Source organism: Macrobrachium nipponense, chromosome 43 (genome assembly GCF_015104395.2).
Source record: "Macrobrachium nipponense isolate FS-2020 chromosome 43, ASM1510439v2, whole genome shotgun sequence".
In the NCBI taxonomy this organism is placed as follows: Eukaryota; Metazoa; Arthropoda; class Malacostraca; order Decapoda; family Palaemonidae; genus Macrobrachium; species Macrobrachium nipponense.
In genome coordinates, this window is record NC_061104.1 from 11,294,066 (window position 1) to 11,312,505 (window position 18,440).

The 18,440-nt window shown below is 50.7% G+C and overlaps 1 protein-coding gene across 1 annotated transcript in view; it reads right to left on the reverse strand.

The window, feature by feature from the left end:
• LOC135213522 (aldehyde dehydrogenase family 16 member A1-like) overlaps positions 1 to 18,440 on the reverse strand; it is a 61,418-nt gene that overhangs the window by 38,470 nt on the left and 4,508 nt on the right. Inside the window, exon 3 of the mRNA XM_064247438.1 lies at positions 5,978 to 6,105. Within this exon, the coding sequence (XP_064103508.1) occupies positions 5,978 to 6,105 (128 nt within the window). The remainder of the gene's footprint in view (positions 1 to 5,977; positions 6,106 to 18,440) is intronic.

Consider the following 18,440-nt stretch of genomic DNA (forward strand, 5'->3'; position numbering starts at 1 on the left):
AAAAATCATTCCACATTATCGCAGCGGCAGGTGCAATGCAGCGGGAGACTAGGCTACAGACTTCTGTTACCGTGCAGTAAACAGAAAGATGATAGCGATTCTATTGAGATATCTCTGTCTGAAAATTCTCGCAATGTCCAAGGCGATGCAGTGGGGATGGTCATTCACGTATGCGAGAATTCCAGCCAACCAGAGACCTAAGTCTGTGATTGCCGGGCAGAGATTCGGTTCGGTAGTCAATCATTACAAAGGAGAGAGACAGAATTCGACAGTGCTATCTCAGAGAGCCAGCTGGTACTGGACTGCGGCAGGCAGCCCATACACCGCTAGCTCTCGCTCACTCGTCATCCTGAGTTGCCAGGTAATCCATTCCAAGAAGGAATGCATTCCGCTAGAGCCATCGAGCACAAAAAAATACACTCGAGCATTTGCATTTAATCGAAATGGATTTCGGTGAATGCAAACGCTGGCTGAGGTGGTGGTGTTATAACAACACCATTAAGTATCTCAAAATTGAAACTGGTAACTCCTGGGAGTTTTGCAGGGCAGTCCCAAGTTGCAGCTCAATTATGAAGATACTATTCGTCTCGGTCACATCCCCTAGAGTTGACTAAAGTATGTGCCTACACCTCGGACAATTCAACTGATAACAGAAGCATGTCACGAGGTCAATATACGTAATATACTTGTAGGTTCCTGTACATAGACCTCCATCCTAAATTCTCTTCCATTCGAGGAACAAGAATAAGGACTGGAAGCCAACACCCTTCATTCTCTAATGAAGAGAGCAAAGGAGAAGTTTTCCCGGAGGAAGACTTCTAAGGTGATGACAGGATACCAAAGACGATAGTTCGAGCCGAACCGGATGTTCACACCTGTTCTTCTCTATACCAGGGTTGGCCGCCTACTGAGGCGACGGACCGTCAGGTCCATCCAGGTTGAGCCCCTCCCGAGATATTCTTCCTTCAGCAGCAGTTCTTCTGTCGAACACTAGAAATTCCAGGAATTCGAGCCTTCGGCAAGATTCCCAATTACCGTAGCAACAATTATCTGGGATTCTCGTCTCGCCCACCCTGGACTGTGGTTTCACCCAAGTGTTTGCAGATCGTAGAAGACCAGAACACTCGGAGAGTGCTAGAAACTCCGAAGAATTCTAAGCACTCGGCGAAACCCCCACCGAATTCGTCAGACAATCATTGGGTGGTGGTCCTCCCGATTCCCATAGAAATAAAGGATAGGGCAAGATCCTTCCTCAACGACGGGGACTTACGTCCAGTAGGACCCAAAGGTCCCCCCAGGAACGCAGCCCCTGACGTGGAATCCTACGGAGAACGCTCTGCAGGATCCCTCCCCTTCCGTTTGCAGCCATAGGAAGAGGCACTCGCCTTCCCAGCGGTGCTAGCAGTCGGAGAAGCGAGTACGGGCAGCCATAGCCGCTCAATCTAAGAAAACGTTTTCCCGAGGAGGTTTACGAACTTGTACTGTAGGCTAAACATCTGCCGCCACCGTGACCATCGTCTGGGTGGGGCTGGGCGAGCACCTGACAGGAGAGAGCCGATACCATCCTCCGACGTGTCCCAGTCCTTATCGAAGTCGAAACCTCTCAAGAGGACCGAAGGGGGAGCCCACCCCGATCTCTGTGTGCTTGGTCCAACCAGACCGTCACGTGAACGGCGGAGATGGTCACTCCGCTGAGGAGGTTGAAGGGACAGGTGAGGGAGACCTGACGCTCCTACCCTGCCTACTAGCAGAACCAGTAGGCTGGGAGGACTGCAGGCGATCACCAACCCACAGTGGCGATCGAGCTGCAGGTCTGGAGTAGCGGTCTTCTTGCGGAGAAACGCTGGGCCAAGGAACGGAGCGTCGGTCTCTTATGTCAGGGGAGCTGTTACAAGAGCTCCTCCCCTGCCTACCAGCAGAACCGGTAGGCTGGGAGGACTGGAGGCAATCATCAACCACGGTGACGATCGAGCTGCCGGTCTGGACCAGCGGTCTTCTTGCGGGGAAACGCTGGACCAAGAACGGAGCGTCAGTCTCTTCAGGAAAGCTGCTGGGGATAGCAGCTAGACCGAGAGCAGCAGCGACGGTCCCGAGCGTCAGAAGAGCTGCTGCTGGTTCCCCTATCCGTCTGGTCCCGGTGGGAGCGGCGGTCAGGGGACCGGCAGAGTCTGCTGTTGCGGTGGGAGAGCGAGGAATGCGCCCCTCGCGATCACTCCTGATAGCCTCGCTCTTCCCGGTGTGGCCCAAGGAAGTTGAAGGGATAGGAGAGGTAGATCTGACGCTCACCCCTTGCCCACCAGCAGAACCAGCATGTTGGAGGGGCTGCAGACGCTCGCCAACCCGTGGTGGCGATCGATCTGCAGGCCTGGTCGAGCGGCTGGAACGAGAACAGCGGCGACGGTCCTGAGCGTCAGAGGAGCTGCTGTTGGTACACCTCTCCGCCCGGTCCCGAGCGTCAGAGGAGCTGCTGTTGGTACACCTCTCCGCCCGGTCCCAGTGGGAGCGGCGGTCAGTGGACCGGCAGAATTTACTGTCGCGGTGGGAGCGAGGCCTGTCCTCACAGCGTGTCACGCCACTTGGAAACCGAGGGGACCACTTCCTCGCCTCAACCACGGCCAGTCTGGGACCTTCGCATCGACCCTAGGTACCAGCGGCTTGCCACGAGAGCGATCGCTGGCCTGGTGGGAGTCACCTGGGCGACTCCCACCAGTCTTCCACTACGTGCCTGGATCCTGGCGCCGAGCAAACTCGGTTGCCTGGGTCTTGGCTACACGGACCCGCAGGTGACTGTACACTCGGTACCTCTCGCGAACGAGAGGCCGAGACAGTACCTGGCGTCAAGACAGAACCTTTGGTGCCAGGAGAGGAGGTACCGGTGTTAGCCGGTACCCCTCTGGTCCCCGTCATCTTCCTTGCGGAAGGAGAGACAGGCAGAAGACGAATGCAACACCTTCCTCTTCTTCCTGGACTTCCTCTTCGCCAGTTCCTCAGGACAACCGACAGGTCCTCCATCCGGACGGAGTTGGGGCAGTTGCCGAAGCAACACAGCCCAACTGCACCTGTCCAGAGGGACCTGCGGGAGTAGCAGTGGAGAGAACGCTTCCTCGAGGAGGGCTACAAAACTCCTACCTGGCAGTCTGCCACCCCCGAGACTGGTCAGTCGCGCGAACGCGAGCATCATCTGGGTGGGGCGGTCTCTGAAAGAAAAGGATTGATTAAAAGAGGGCTGGATGGCCCGCCTCCAACGGTCTCTGCATGCATGGAACCGCGGGAAAGTCACGTCAAACCTAGGCACCAGACGATTGCTGCGAGAGTGATTACCGGTCTGGCGAGTCACCCGAGCAACTCCTACCATCTTCCGTTCCGTGCCTGGGTCCTGACACGGTGAGCGAACTCCGCAGTCTGGACCCTGGCTGCACAGTCACCCGTAGGTGATCGTACACTCGGTAACGCTCACAAGCAGGCAGCCGAGACGGTTCCCGGTCCGGAGGTGGAACCTTCGGAACTGGGAGAGGAGATACCAGCGGTAATCGGTACCTCCATGGTCCCCGTCTGCTTCCTCCCCAAGGAAGGAGAGATGGGCCTCGTAACCGGAGCGAGACAGACCCTTAGAAGTCCCGTGACGAGACCTCTTAGGGGGGGAGACCACCTTCTCTTTACGGCAAAGCCTTAAAAGTTGAAGGGAGGGAGGCATGAAGAAATGATGATCAAGAGGAGGATGACGACGCTTGACGAGCTCTCTTCCTCTTCGATTTCTCCTTCTGCCAGACTTCTACATCAGGAGTAGATAACTTCACAGGGCAGCGCGACAGCTTCGTCCAGTGACAACTCCCGGGTAGTAGTGGTGATGAAAATGATTATCAGCAGGGGATCAGTACACACACTCGAGATCGGTATGCAACATGCTACGAGTCATAGGTACAATTCCAAGGTTAGGATCACCAATACAAAGAGCATCCAACCTATACTGCTGAAAACACAATCACCACTAGTCTGTAAAATAAGGAAAATAATATTAAAGTAATGAGGATACTCCTCACACATCCAAAGGCGCCGCCCTCCGAAGTGAGAGGAGATCCCCCAACATCAGCACCGCACGCCCATCCTTCTACCTTCTTCCGAAAGTAAGCGAAAGGAAGAAGGAGAAGAGAAATTACCATATCAACAAAAACGGACAAACCTTTGAAGTTCCCCTGGTAATTCCCAAGCATAAGCATACCGTATATGCATAATTATTTAAATAGAAAAAATAAACCAAAAGGATCCCACCAGGAAAAAAGATTAACGACCAGTCAGCCGGAGCTCACAAACACACGTCTTCCTCGGAAGACGGCCAAAAGTAAAGTGGAGTGTTTACATCTGGGGCAGGCTAGCCTGCCCCACAGTAGTTACTGCCTAACCACCTTGTTCAAGATTCAACTGCCGCTAAGTACCTTCCTATTGTTAAAAGACCGAGGGTTTGTATACGTGTCGGAACAAATATATCATATGGAAAAACTACAATAATCAATATACTATATCAAGCTACTCTACTGTACTTCACCAGCCAAAACAAAACCATCAATTGAAGAAATTGGTGTGACATTCATATTTTTTTACCAAAAAGGTTGCTGTTCAATATTAGGTTACATCTTCTAGACTGGAGCATCTTCAACACTGGGAAATATGGTTACTGGACATTATGATAACAAGAGGGGACCAAATCCCTCATTCAGCTAATGATATTCCATAGCACTAGACCTAGATTGAAGACAACAGCAAGAGTATTAAAAATGAGACAAAGATGGTGTCCATCAAAGGTCAGTGCCTGACTTTTTGTTGTTTAACATATAATGAAGACTACAAGGGTGTGCAAAAAAGGGGGACCCATGAAACTGCTTTAAGCAATGACTTAGAGTAACAGCAGAACCTGAGGTTACGGTGGTGGTCAGAAAATTGAAGAATGGAATAGAGGAGAGGACTGAAAATTAACATACACAAAGCAACAGATGCAAAGGAATCAGAATAATCAGGACAGTGGTCATGTGTTTATTTTTGGGAAGGTGCAAGGGTTACCCCTTGTCTTCTTGATCCCTATGATTATCCCTAAGGTGGGTTTACACTAGGCTTCACGGCACACTTCGTAAGTCGCTTCTGGCAGCATGTGCCCGCCCATCTGGGTGACATCATGTGCTGCGCAGCGCGTATTGCCTCTACACTACATGAGTGCTGTGACCAGTAGCATTATTTTCCTGACAGCCACGTACATCTGTATTTTTATATGTTAATTTTACATTCCATAAACATGGATGATGCTGATAATCATCAATCAAACAACAGATCTCTTCTCACTTCCATTCCATGGCGATTACAGTATATAATAGAGAACTGGACGACAGCTGAAAGGTTACTAGTGACTTGTCATCGGCAAATTGTCTGGGGCAGGCTTCAGCCATCAACCTTGCCTTGATGAGTTAGTGGTGCAGCGTGATGCGAAGTTCTAATGAGTAGTCAAGTGGCCGTGGCTAACAAGAATTTGGGAGGAGCTGGTGAGGAGTCTTACATATGCAGCACACTGTGAAGCCTAGTGTAAACTCGCCTTAAGGTATTGTGTGCTATGGGAATCATTTAGCACCACCTATAACGTGCCACAGGATACTGGAATTGGTACACCAATTAGGGGTATGAGAATCTTAAATTTCCTAATACATTCATTCTTGCTTTTTATTCCATGCACTACGTACTTCTATGGTTTTCTTGAACTATAGGAAAATTCATCACTTCTATTGCTACTTTTAAAAATAAATACATAAATTAGCAGATATATCAATAATGTTTTTTTTTAAATAATCAACAGATTCTACGTAACCATATTCTTAATAATTATGCAGCTGAAATTGGGCCACTGCACTGTAATTTTCACTCTGCTGAGTTTTCAACCAACAAAGGAGTAGCGAGTAGCCTTTTCCTTGAAAAAGATTATACATTACAAGATTACCTGAGGGGTTGCTGGGGTAATGGATGGTCTGTCAGCAGTGTATGATGCACCAAATGTCTTCATATCTACTTCAGGTGCTTTAAAACTCAAGCGAGTTTGCCAAGATGGTTTGACATACTCAAATAATCCTGAAATGACAATTTGTCGAAAATTGCATTTTTCCTAACTATACAAACCTGAGGTCCTTTAACAATAGGAAGTAGCTAGCGGCAGCTGGAACGGTCGTAAGCTTCGAACAAGGGGAGAACGGTAGTTAACTGCTTGTCCGATCGTCGCGCGCCGCGCGACTGGGAGGTAAACAAATCACTTTTGCTTTTGGCCCATGCAAAATACGCAGAGTGAGGGGTGGCATGAGGAGGGACTATATGTAAAGGACCTCAGGTTTGTATAGTTAGGAAAGATGCAATTTTCGACAAATTGTCATTTGTTCCGATACGTAATACAAACCATCGGTCCTTTAACAATAGGAAGACTCACTTCTTGGTGGGAGGAATCTGAGTCTTTAGATGAACAGACTGGTGTTCGTCCATCCCTGGAATGCCTCCCTGGTCGTAAGAGCGAGGGTGGATCCAAGCCTCTTGTCCGATTGATCGGGGTGTGCACCGCAGGATCAATGGTCAGACCTCTGGGCCGAGTACTAAGAGAGAGGCAAGCGTATCTCTTCGTACCAGCATTGTAAGAACTTTTTCCTGTACATGAGCAAATATAAAGTCATGGGTTTTGTCTCATGTAGGCATCCACTTCCTCCCCCTTGTAGGAGAAAAGTGGTGGATATACACTCCTATCCCTAATTAAAGGGATAGGATGGAGCTCGGTCGAGTAGCTTACCTGCATCTGACTCCCTTCCAGCGTGGTAACGACCGTATCCCTCTGCCCACAGGTAGAGGTAGAGAAAGATGGTGAAGAGAAGCCAGTCACACTCTCATCGCACATTCATTCTCCCAGTCATACCAGGAAATCGATTTGCTGTTCTGCCTGCTCGGGTGCTGGGTAAGCTTACACAACGTGTTGAGCAGCCACCACAGGTCCCAAGGAAAAAGTATCCAAGGACTTGTGGGCAATATCCCGAAGGTAGAAGGACGTGAAGGTGGTCTGGTTGGCCCAGACACCTGCCTTCAGGACCTGCGCCACGGAGAAGTTCTTACGGAACGCTAAGGAGGGTCCGATACCTCTGACTTCGTGGGCTCTCGGTCGGAGCGTACGGATGTCGTCGCTACCATCAGCCTCGTACGCTCTCCTGATCACCTCACGTAGCCAGAAAGAAAAGCGTGTCTTGGAAAACTTCTTTCTTGGTAACCCCAGTGCTAACGAAGAGGCGTCGACACTCAGGCGAGGTGTCGAGTTCTCTTCAGATAGCGCCGTAGCGCCCTCACAGGACAAAGCAGCATCTCATCCGCATCGTTATCGGTGAAGTCCAGAAGGGAGGGATCGTGAAAGACTCGAACCTGTCGTCAGGGATCGACGGATTCTTGAGTCTTTGGCTACGAAGTTCGGGACGAAATCGAGCGTCACAGATCCCCAGCCTCTGGTGTGTTTAACATCATAAGAAAGACCATGTAGTTCCCCTACTCTCTTCGCCGATGCCAGGGCCAGCAAGAAGAGGGTCTTGAGGGTCAGATCCCTGTCTGACGACTCTCGGAGTGGCTCGAAGGGTCTTCGAGTCAAACTCCTAAGGACGAGAGTCACATCCCACGCAGGGGCCTGAGTTCCCTGGGTGGGCAAGACCTTCGAAGCTCCCATTAGCAAGGAGATCTCGAACGAGTTCGAGATGTCCAGTCCCTCAGTTTTTAGGACGAGGGCCAGGGCGGCTCTATATCATTTAACTGTGGGTACTGAGAGGAGCTTCTCTCTCGCGAAGAAACACGAGGAAATCCGCTACCTGCTGAAGAGTGGCTCTGAGAGGAGACAGACCCTGTCTACGACACCAACCACAGAAGACGGCCCACTTCCCCTGGTACACAGCTGCAGAGGACTGTTGGACGTGTCCAGCCATCTCTGTTGCTGCGCTACGAGAAAAGCCTCTCGTTCGCAAGAGATGGTGGATAACAGCCAGCCGTGAAGTTGAAGGGACTGGACTGCTAGGTGGTACCGTTCTACGTGTGGCTGGGCTAGAAGGTTGTGCCAATTGGGTAGCTCTCTCGGTGCGTCCGCAAGAAGAGCCAGCAGGTCCGGATACCAAACGGCTTGAGGCCGTTTGGGAGCCACCAGGATCATTCTGAGATTGGGAGTGACCAGCGCTCGACTGATCACTTTCCGAATCAGACAGAAGGGAGGAAAGGCGTAGGCGAAGAGGTTGTCCCAGGGGTGTTGGGAGAGCGTCCTCTGCAGCTGCCCATGGGTCGGCACGGCTGAAAAGAAAACCTGAAGTTTTCTGTTGTGCCGGGTGGCGAACAGGTCTACGACCGGTCGCCCCCACAGGTTCAAGAGCCTTTCCGCCACGTCTTGGTGTAGAGACCATTCGGTCCCTATCACCTGATCCCGACGGCTGAGCTTGTCCGCTACTACATTCCTCTTGCCTGGAATGTAGCGTGCCGACAGCTCTATTGAGTGAGCCGTGGCCCACTCGTGCACCTGCACCGTCAACTGATGGAGCGGAAGAGACACTAGCCCCCCCTGCTTGTTGACATATGCCACTACTGTGTTTGTCGCACATCAACACCACCGGAGTGTCCCACCAAGCGGTCCTGAAATTCTCGGAGAGCGTTGAAACGCCGCCTTGAGTTCCAGGACATTGATGTGAAGGTGCTTTTCGTGATGGTCCACACACCTGCAGTCAGCAACTCCTCCAGGTGTGCGCCCCATCCCTCGGTCGATGCGTCTGAGAACAGAAGCATCTCCGGGGGGGGAGTGCGTATTGGCACTCCTCTTAAGAGGTTTCTTGTCATCGAGCCACCAGGCTAGGTCCTGCCTCACCTTGTCCGTGAGAGCCACGGGAAAGTAAGGAGGATCCTTGGCCTGAGACCAACTCTCCCTAGCCTCCACCAACTGGAGAGACCGCAGGTGAAGACGCCCGTGAGGGACTAACTTCTCGAGTGACGACAGATGGCCGATCACGACTTGCCATTGCTGTGCTGCCTGTTCCTGCCGAGACAGGAACCGGCCGGCTGCCTCCCTGAATTTGCTGATACGCAAGTCTGCGGGAAAGACCTGCTACCGTGTCTATCAGCATACCCAGGTACTTCATCTTCTGCTTGGGTTCGAGATCGGACTTCTCGTAGTTTATCACGATCCCCAGATCGCGACAAAACTTGAGGAGTCGATCTCTGTCCTGCAGCAACTGCGAGCGGGAGCTCGCCAGGACCAGCCAATCGTCGAGATACCTCAGGAGACGTATCCCGTGCGAATGGGCCCAAGCTGACACCAGAGTGAACACTCGCGTGAACACCTGTGGGGCGGTTGACAGACGAAACAAAGTGCCCTGAATTGGTACACCGTCCCGTCGAAGATGAAGCGGAGGTACTTTCTGGAGGAACTGATGGAATGGGTATTTGAAAATACGCGTCCTTCAAGTCCACTGAAAGCATGAAATCGTTCCCCCTGATCGAGTCGAGCACCGAGCGTGCCGACTCCATCGTGAACCGCGTCGTGCGAACGAACGGTTCAGGGGAGAGAGGTCTATCACCGGACGCCAGCCCCCCGATGCCTTCTCCACTAGGAAGAGGCGGCTGTAAAAGCCCGGTGACTGGTCCTCCACGATTTCTACAGCTCGTTTCGCCAGCATGGTCTTGATCTCCTGTCGAAGAGCGTTGTCCTTTAATGATCCCCGGACATAGGTTTGTAGGTGGACCGGTTTGGAGATGAGGGGGGGCCGAGACTCGAAGGGTAGTAGATATCCCTCCCGAAGGACGTCTACTATCCAGTTTCTCGGCGCCGTAGCGCTGCCAAGTTGCCCAATGGCTCGCCAGGCACCCCCCCACTTCCGGCAGTAGGTGAGGGGGTGGGGGAAACGCCGTCCCTAGCGTTTCCCTCCTCGTTTCAACTTCTTCCCACCACCTCCTCGGGGAAGGAGGGCGGGAGGAGGGCTGGTTACGGCCTCCTTTAGCAGACGTCGAAACAGCAGGAGTCTTCACATGGGGTTTGGACGGTGCAACCGTCTTCGCCGCCGTAATGGAAGCGCTAGCCAAGCTCTTTGGCTTGGCCGCAGTCGCTCGAGATTGCCCAGTAACCTTCGAGACTGCCTGGTGAACTAAGCGGTCACTGTCATCAGTGCGCCGCCTTTCCACCGCAGCGTCCACCATCTCTCCGGGAAAGAGAGCTGGGGAAACTCCTAATTGGTCCATTGCGAAGCCCGAGTGCCGCCTCACGCCCGGCCCCCTTGGTCACTCGGGTAAGGACTGCGTCCCTACGTCGAAGAACCAAGTTGGCCCACAGGTTAGCAGTCTGATGGGCGAGGTAAGAGATCGCTCTTCCTCCAGACTGGCACAGTCTCCTGAAAGAAGCGTCGTCTTCGAGAGCAGAACTCCCTCTTACTCATGGAACTGCCATTCTCCGGCCCTCAGCCTCTCCCTCGGCAACTTCTGCTCTTCACCTGATCCTTCACTCCTCACTCATCCTCCCTCGTCATCTACTCCGTCCCACTCCCCGCCTCTCCTCTCTCTCGCACCCTGCTTCCCTCTCTCTCAGTCAGTTCCTTCATAACGTCATCCTATCACTTACTTGTCGAAAAACTCCTCTCCTACTCTTCTGTCGCTCCTAGATCCTCTCATCAATCTTGCAATGTAACCTCCTCTCCCCCACCTCCGATCCACCTCCCCTATATCCCACTCCAAACTCACTCTCTTCCGTCCCCACCAGAGCCGGCCGCCTACTTTGGATATTGTGAGGGACCACAAATCCAGCCAAGAGACTGCCTGGAATGCTGCCATAGCGGTAGATTCCAGGGCAAGTGCCTCCTGCTGCGAGAACCAGAGGTTCTCCGACAGGAGCTGCTGCAGGGACACACCTGGAATCGGCCTCGCTAACTCCGGGTTAACCTGTTTCGGCAGTATCGGGTCTTCCGAAGGCACGTAAAATCGCCTCTGACGCTGTAGAGGAGGAGGAAGCAGCTTAGAAGACCGTCCGGATTTCAGCGAATCCTCCCGTCCTGAGACGAGATTCTCAACTTGATCCAGGACTGAGTCTGCAAGCTCTGATCGCGGTAACCCCACCATCATTTTGGGTTCCCTCTTAGGACCCCAAAATGACTCGAGCCGGGACGTGGGCTCTGCCGGTGGTAGCGGCGATCCTTCCGCAAGGTCATTATGCTGACGAATCAGCTTAATGACCTCTGCAAAGTTCCTCTGTATCTCGGGAGTAACTGCGTCTTGTGAGTAGGACCGTCCAGTCCCTCCAGCAAGAACAGATCCCGTGATACTCCTCCTTCAGAAGGAGGAACAGCGGCAGACCCCTGACGGTCACCTCCAACTACTTGCGCGTATGTTCTGGTCGGTCCTAGAACCGTGCCTGAGCCATACGGCGTCATAGCGGGATCGCGAGCGGCGCACCTCTCGTGATCACTCCTCGGTACCTCGCTCCTCCCGGTGTAAGCCCGAGGAGGTTGAAGGTACTGGAGGAAGGCCAGACCTGACGCTCCCCCCTCGCTCGCTGGCAGGACCAGCGTGCGTGGAGGGCTGCTGCTGATCGTCAACCCGCGGTGGTGATCGAGCAGCAGGCCTAGCCTTGCCGCTCGCCTGGGGCGAGTGGCTCGGCTGAGAACGTTGACGCTGATCTCTAGCGTCAGGCGAGCTGTTGCTGGTTACCGTCTCCGCCCGGTCCCTATGGGAGCGGCGGTCAGGTGACCTGCTAGGCTCTCTGTCGCGGCGAGACCGGCCAGCGTCCTCTCGGCGCGGTCGAGCCGCTGGTACCAGCCGTACCTGGTACCGACGGCCGCGGGGACCCCTTCCTCGCCTCAACCCGCCAGTGGCTGGTCCCAGGCGACCGTCACGTCCAAAAACCCACGAGCAGCCAGTTTGGTCGCTGCGAGAGCGTCCACTGGCCTGGCGAGAGTTGTGTGCACGACTCTCGCCAGTCTTCTGCTCCGCGCCGCGGTTGACGGCGAGCGAGCTCGGGCGTCAAAACTTTGGCTGGACGGTCTCCCGTGGAAGAGCGTCCACTCGGTACTTCTCGCGAACGAGAGCGGCCGAGACGGAACCTGATTTAGCGGCAGGGGACCGCTAACACCAGTGAGGACGAACCAGCCGAGGCTGGTACACCTCTGGTCCCCGTCGTCTTCTTCTTGCAGAGGAAGAGACGGGCCCCGTTTCCCGAAGGAAACAGGAGGACCAGCAGAAGAGCTCCCCGACTCGCCTGAGCGAGACGGGCCCTTAGAAGATCCCGAAGGAGTCTTCTTAGGGGGGGAGGAGGCAGCCTTTTCTTCTTCTTTTTCCTTTCTTCGGCTGGTAGCCTTAGAAGTCGAAGGGGAAGAGGAGGCAGCAGACGACGAAGAAGACGACGAAGACGACGACGACACCTTCCTCTTCTTCCTCTTCTTCTTCGCCAGGCTCCGCAGGACAGACGTCAGGTCTTCATCCAGGAGGGAGCCGGGGCAGTTGCCGAAGCAACAGGGCCCGACTGCACCTGTCCGGAAGAACCTGAGACTGTAGCAGCACCACCAACAGCAGGAGCGACAGGAACAGGTCCAGGAAACAGCGAGGCGAACAGCCATGGAAAACATGTAATGTACAGCATCTGAAAAGGAAGGAGCAGCAGGGACAGCAACAGGTACGGCAGGCACGGCAGGAACCACAGGAGAAGCCAGGCGTCCTGTCGGCAGCTACCGTCATTCTCGGCACTGGCGGCAGGTCTAGGGGGGTACTCTTAGGGCAGCGGAAGTCCGGGGTCGGCAACACAAAGAACCCAGGTGGCGGTGGCACCGTCCTCTTTGGTACGGCAGTAATAGGTTTGTGCACCGCAGCCGTAGGCGTCACCGTCATTACATGCGGCGTGTACACCAAGTGCGGCGGCATGTCATATGCTGGTGTAGATATGGTGGTAGTGGTAGTGGTTACCGTACCATGAGTGACCACTGCCGACCCCGCCAACCGCTGAATCAACCCCTGGATACTTGGCACTCCCTTGCAGCTCCCAGCGACTCCCACACCTGTCCAAGGTCGTCCTTCGCTGGTGGCACATCTGCGGAAGCAACAGTCGGGTTAGTCAGAGGGTTTCTCGCGCCTGGGGGGAGAAGAACCCCACCCAGAGCGGATGGAAGACCCCGAATACAACTGGACGTCCGGGTAGCGGGCGCCCTCCTCCACACTCGACGGATCGAGAGAGGAGAAGGACTCCGCTACCCCCCCGCAGGGGAAGGCGCGAAACGTGGGGGCTGACCGGGAGGCAGGAAAGAAGACGAAGTGTCAGTTACCAAAGGAGTCACTGGAGAGCTTTCCGATGACTTCTTTGGCGGCCTAAGTCTCTTCCTGCCCTCGTACAGAACCCACTGCGCCTCGGACCAATTCATACAAGTTATACATGGCTCGTTGCGGGAGCATTCTCGCCCCCGGCAACGAGTACAAACCTCATGTGGATCCACATCCACGAATGATCTAAATCCGCCGCATCTACGCCCCTCCAGCCCGCGACACACTCTCACGGGCGACTGGGGGCGCGGCGAAATCCTCCATTTCTTGATCACTCATATTGCAAATGAAAAAAGAAATGTATAAGTACTTACAGTCATATACTCTCAATTAAACCAGAAAAAGAGGGCTGATACTCAAAGCAAACGACAAAAGCGGGCAGAGCGATGACGAACACGTCCTATCTCCACACGGCCGAAAGCAAAAGTAATTTGTTTACCTCCCGCGCGACGATCGGACAAGCAGTTAACTACCGTTCTCCCCTTGTTCGAAGCTTACGACCGTTCCAGCTGCCGCTAGCTACTTCCTATTGTTAAAGGACCGATGGTTTGTATTACGTATCGGAACAAAACATATTTTAATTAGTATGGAATAAAAATGTATTACATGGATAAAAATGTATTACATGGACTTCAGTTCCAAGGAACTTCAGCCTATTTAACAAGAATAAAAAATGGACATTCTCAAACTACTGTGCTGCAAAACACAGATAATTTTACAATTCTTATATATTAACATATTTAAAATATGCAAAATGAAAAATCACATACTGTAATAGTATTCCTAAAGAAAAAAAAAATGTTATTGTTATAATACAATTAAGTTTGTTCATACTTACCTGGCAGATATATATATAGCTGTATTTTCTGAAGTCCGACAGAATTCAAAAATTCGCGGCACACACGGTAGTGGACCCATTCCCCCCGCCGTGGGAGGCGGATATCAGGAACTATTCCCATTTTCTATTCATATTTTATCAGTGCCACTGTCTCCTGAGGGGAGTGGGTGGTGGGCACTTTAATAATATATATCTGCCAGGTAAGTATGAACAAACTTAATTGTATTATAACAATAACATTTTGTTCATGAAACTTACCTGACAGATATATATATAGCTGAATCCCACCTTCGGATGGTGGGAAGAGACAGAATAGGATTTTTTGGGAAACTAAATTAAGTAGATGATATACATCTTGGTTCCTCACCTGTTAGCATAGCCGACTTCGTGATTACTGTCACCAAAAGTCTCGCTTCTGCAGTTACTAGATGTTGCCAGCGAGGTAGAGACCTGGTAATGCTTGTGCGCTCTAGATGATCTGTCAACGGGGGCGTGACCACAATGTGACTAGACCATATGACCATACTTCTGAGGGCACCGAAGCTAAAACCACCACCTGACCTAACCTATCAAAGTTAGTTCCATAACTTCTAGGCTAAAGAAAAGGAACGCGCCTCAAGCGACCAACCCTTCAAAGTTAAAAGCACACCTATCCCTTTTCTATAGGATAGGATTCGTGTTGCTTCCTGCCCCCAATAATATATCTACGGATATGTATGGTCCTAGCGACTTACAGATCTCAAATGTCGTCTTCACATCCCGTCGGGAGTGTGAAGCGAACACAGAGTTGCTTCGCTAAAGCGTGGCACTCAGATGTTACTGAGTGTCATGCTCTGTTGAAATGCTTCCGAGGCCGCGCCCTCACCTCTTGAGCATTCATATTAAGAAAAAATCTCAAATCTTTATGCAAAACATAATGAATGGACCCATCTTAAAAGAACTCCTTGGCTATAATGCGGGTGTTCTTGGACATGAACCAGTCTGGTCTTTTTACGGAACACCGCAGATTGCCGGGAGTGTGAAGCGAACACAGAGTTGCTTCGCTAAAGCGTGGCACTCAGGATGTTACTGAGTGTCATGCTCTGTTGAAATGCTTCCGAGGCCGCGCCCTCACCTCTTGAGCATTCATATTAAGAAAAAATCTCAAATCTTTATGCCAACATAATGAATGAGACCTCTTAAAAGAACTCCTTGGCTATAATGCCAGGGTGTTCTTGGTTTTACGGAACACCGCAGATTGTCCGTTGACCTTGACTTTCTATAGTTTTATCAAGATAAAACTTGAGAGACCCTACAGGGCACAGGACTCTCTAATGCCCTTGCCCAATAATTTGTGCCATACCCTTGGTCTCCAAGCCTTCGGGTCAAGGGTTAGACAGGTTTTCGTTCTTATCAAGAACGGAAGGCTTAGAGGACAGACCGCATTATGTCCTTTAAAGCCAAAACCTCTGATGATGGCTAAAACCTCACTAACCCTCTTTGCCGTGGCTAGAGCGGTTAGAATATTAGCCTTTCTGGTCACGTGTATTAAGTTCGCAGAAAGGATAGGTTCGAAATGCTTTTGGCATCAGAAACTCCGACTACGTCTAAGTTCCATGCCGGAACCTTTGATCCAGAGAATTTCAAGATCTCCACAGACCTCAAAGATCGTGAAGCTTTGTTGTTTGACAGAACCGAATCTCTGAGCCTAGAGGCCGTCAACAACATATTTGCATATTCTACAATAGTTAGGACTTCTAGCTTATCTCATACTTCAGACGGAAAGATAGAACCATAAAGAAATTCACAGAGGTCGAGTTGGAGGAATAGTCATTTCCCTTCACTATCTCCAGAAACGGCCTCCTCCGATTGAACACTGAAAATAGGCAGCACTGCTTTGCCTTGGCCAAGAGACTGCCATTACTCTTGAAGATCTTATCGCTATGTACCGGTGAAGACGAAGGTAGACATTGAATGCAACCTACGTCTTCACAGACGAATCGAGAGAAGGATTCTCAAGATTCTGAACCTGTGCTTACAAATGACTGAAAACGGTAACCGCTATTTCATTGCTGTCCGGTGAAAAGTCGTAGTTGCAATGAAAGCGGGGCGTTCTTCAGTAATGAAAACACAGGGGAAAGCCGCCTGAAGAACTGCTTCTCATGGGCTGAACATTTGGAAGTAGAGCTGTCAGGTCGGAGAGTAGGCGATGTCTTTATGACATATCTGTTAATTCGGGTTGAACAATGAACAATTGTACACCTACGAATATGAGATATTTTAAAGACAAACTCAGATGTCTGCAAAATCATTCGCATTATCGCAGTGCGATGCAGCGGGAGACTTGTACAGACTTCTGTTACCGTGCGGTAAACAGTAAAATGAAAGAGTCTAAGAGATATCTCTGTTGAAAATTCTCGCAATATCGAAGGCGATGGAATCTATCGTCACAGCAGTAGATGGTCCTTCATTATTGCGAGAATCCCCGTTAATCAGAGACCTAAAGTCCAGATTGTTGGGCAGAGATACGGTTCGGTAGTCAATCAAAGCAGGGGAGAGAGAGAGACATAAACAACCGTGCATCTCGGAGGCCCAGCTGATACTGAGCTGCTATCAGGCAGTTCAATACGCAGTAGCAGAGCCTGAGCTCCCGCTGACTCGTCATCCTGAGTTGCCAGGTAATCCATATTCCACAAAGGAATGCGTTCGGCTAGAACCACCGAGCATAAAAGATATGCTCGAGCAATTATATTTAGGCGAAACGAATTTCGGTAAATATAAAAGTTGAAATGGTGTTGTCGTGACAAAACCATAAGTATATAAAATTGAAACAGACTCCTGGGAGGTTGCAGGCAACCCCGAGTTGCAGTTCAATTAGAATACTTCTCGTCTAAGTCGCAATCCGTAGAAAAACTAGGATATGCGCCTACCCCTCGGACAATTCAACTGCTTAGTAGAATCATGTCGCGAGGTTAATATACGTAGTATATTTATAGGATTCTGACAACGATCTCCATCCTAAATTCTTTCCTTCAAGAAAACAAAATAAGGATTGGAGATCGACCACCTTCGATCTCTATCAAAGAGAGTGAAGGAGAAGTCTTCCTCGAAGGAAAGCTTCAATGGTGAACAGAATACTATCTGCCTGAGTTGCTAGCTACTCCCTTTATGAAGGAATATGGTATGATATTATCGAGCAAAAGGAAACTCTCAAGCAGGCCTATTTAAACGAAACAGAATTCGCTAAATACAGAAGCTGAGTTGGTGTTGTCGTAACAATACCTGAAGAGTTGTTCTTACTCCGAAAACTCTTGGAAGGTTGAAGGGAGTGTCAAATAAATACATTAGAACAACAGTTCTTTCGGCTTCTATCCGCAGAGGTAAATACGATATGCGTAAATGACTTGACATGCGTAACAAAATGACGCAAAGATAAACTACGTAAGTATTGTAGTAATTTGAACATCAAATTCTCTACTACATCTTTCCTCGACGAGGAAGAGAAAAAGAAAGGAAAAACGACTGTCCACGTTCTAATGAATGAGACTTTTTAAAAGAACTCCTTGACTCTTTGCCAAGACTCTTTGCCAAGAAAAGGGAGTAATATTCGAATAGAGATCATCAAGAGAACCGAGGATCGAAAAGGACCGTTCAATGTTCTTATGATATTGGACATAAGACTTCCTGGATCTAGTCTACAAGTCTTTTTCTTACTCCCCGGATGAGCCTCTGAAATGAATGAGAGCTCTTCCGAAATTTGTTAATGAGTTTATCCGCTTAAACGATAAAAACGTTAAAATCTATGTCAATGAGAACTACCCCATTTATGAGGGGTCCCTCACTTAAATGACAAAACGTTTAGTATCTTGACAATGGGGAAAACGTCCTGACTTGACAAAACTATTAGCACTTTGCTAATAGGGGAAAACCCTTTAACATGACCGAAAGTCACCCAGGAATCCGAGTATATAATCTTCCCGATTCTCAAAGAAATCGATGAAGAAGAAAGAGGGATCGAAGAAAAAATTCGGGTATGTCTCTCCGCTAACTCCGAATCCTTTTTAAAAATTTCTGTAAAGAAATGTCCTGTGGAGAGTCCTGAAAAAACCTCCTCTTGACGAGCGTTTAGAAAGCGTCAAGCGTCCTAAGAAACGTCCTGAACAGCAAATAAGACGCCTTCAACAAGTCTTTTCTCTCGCAAAGCGTCCTGCCGAGCTTCCACCGAAGCGTCCTGGCGAATGTCCACAAAAGCGTCCTCATAAGCGTCCTGCTGAGCGTCCTCAAAAGCGTCCTGGAAAGCGTCCTGCTG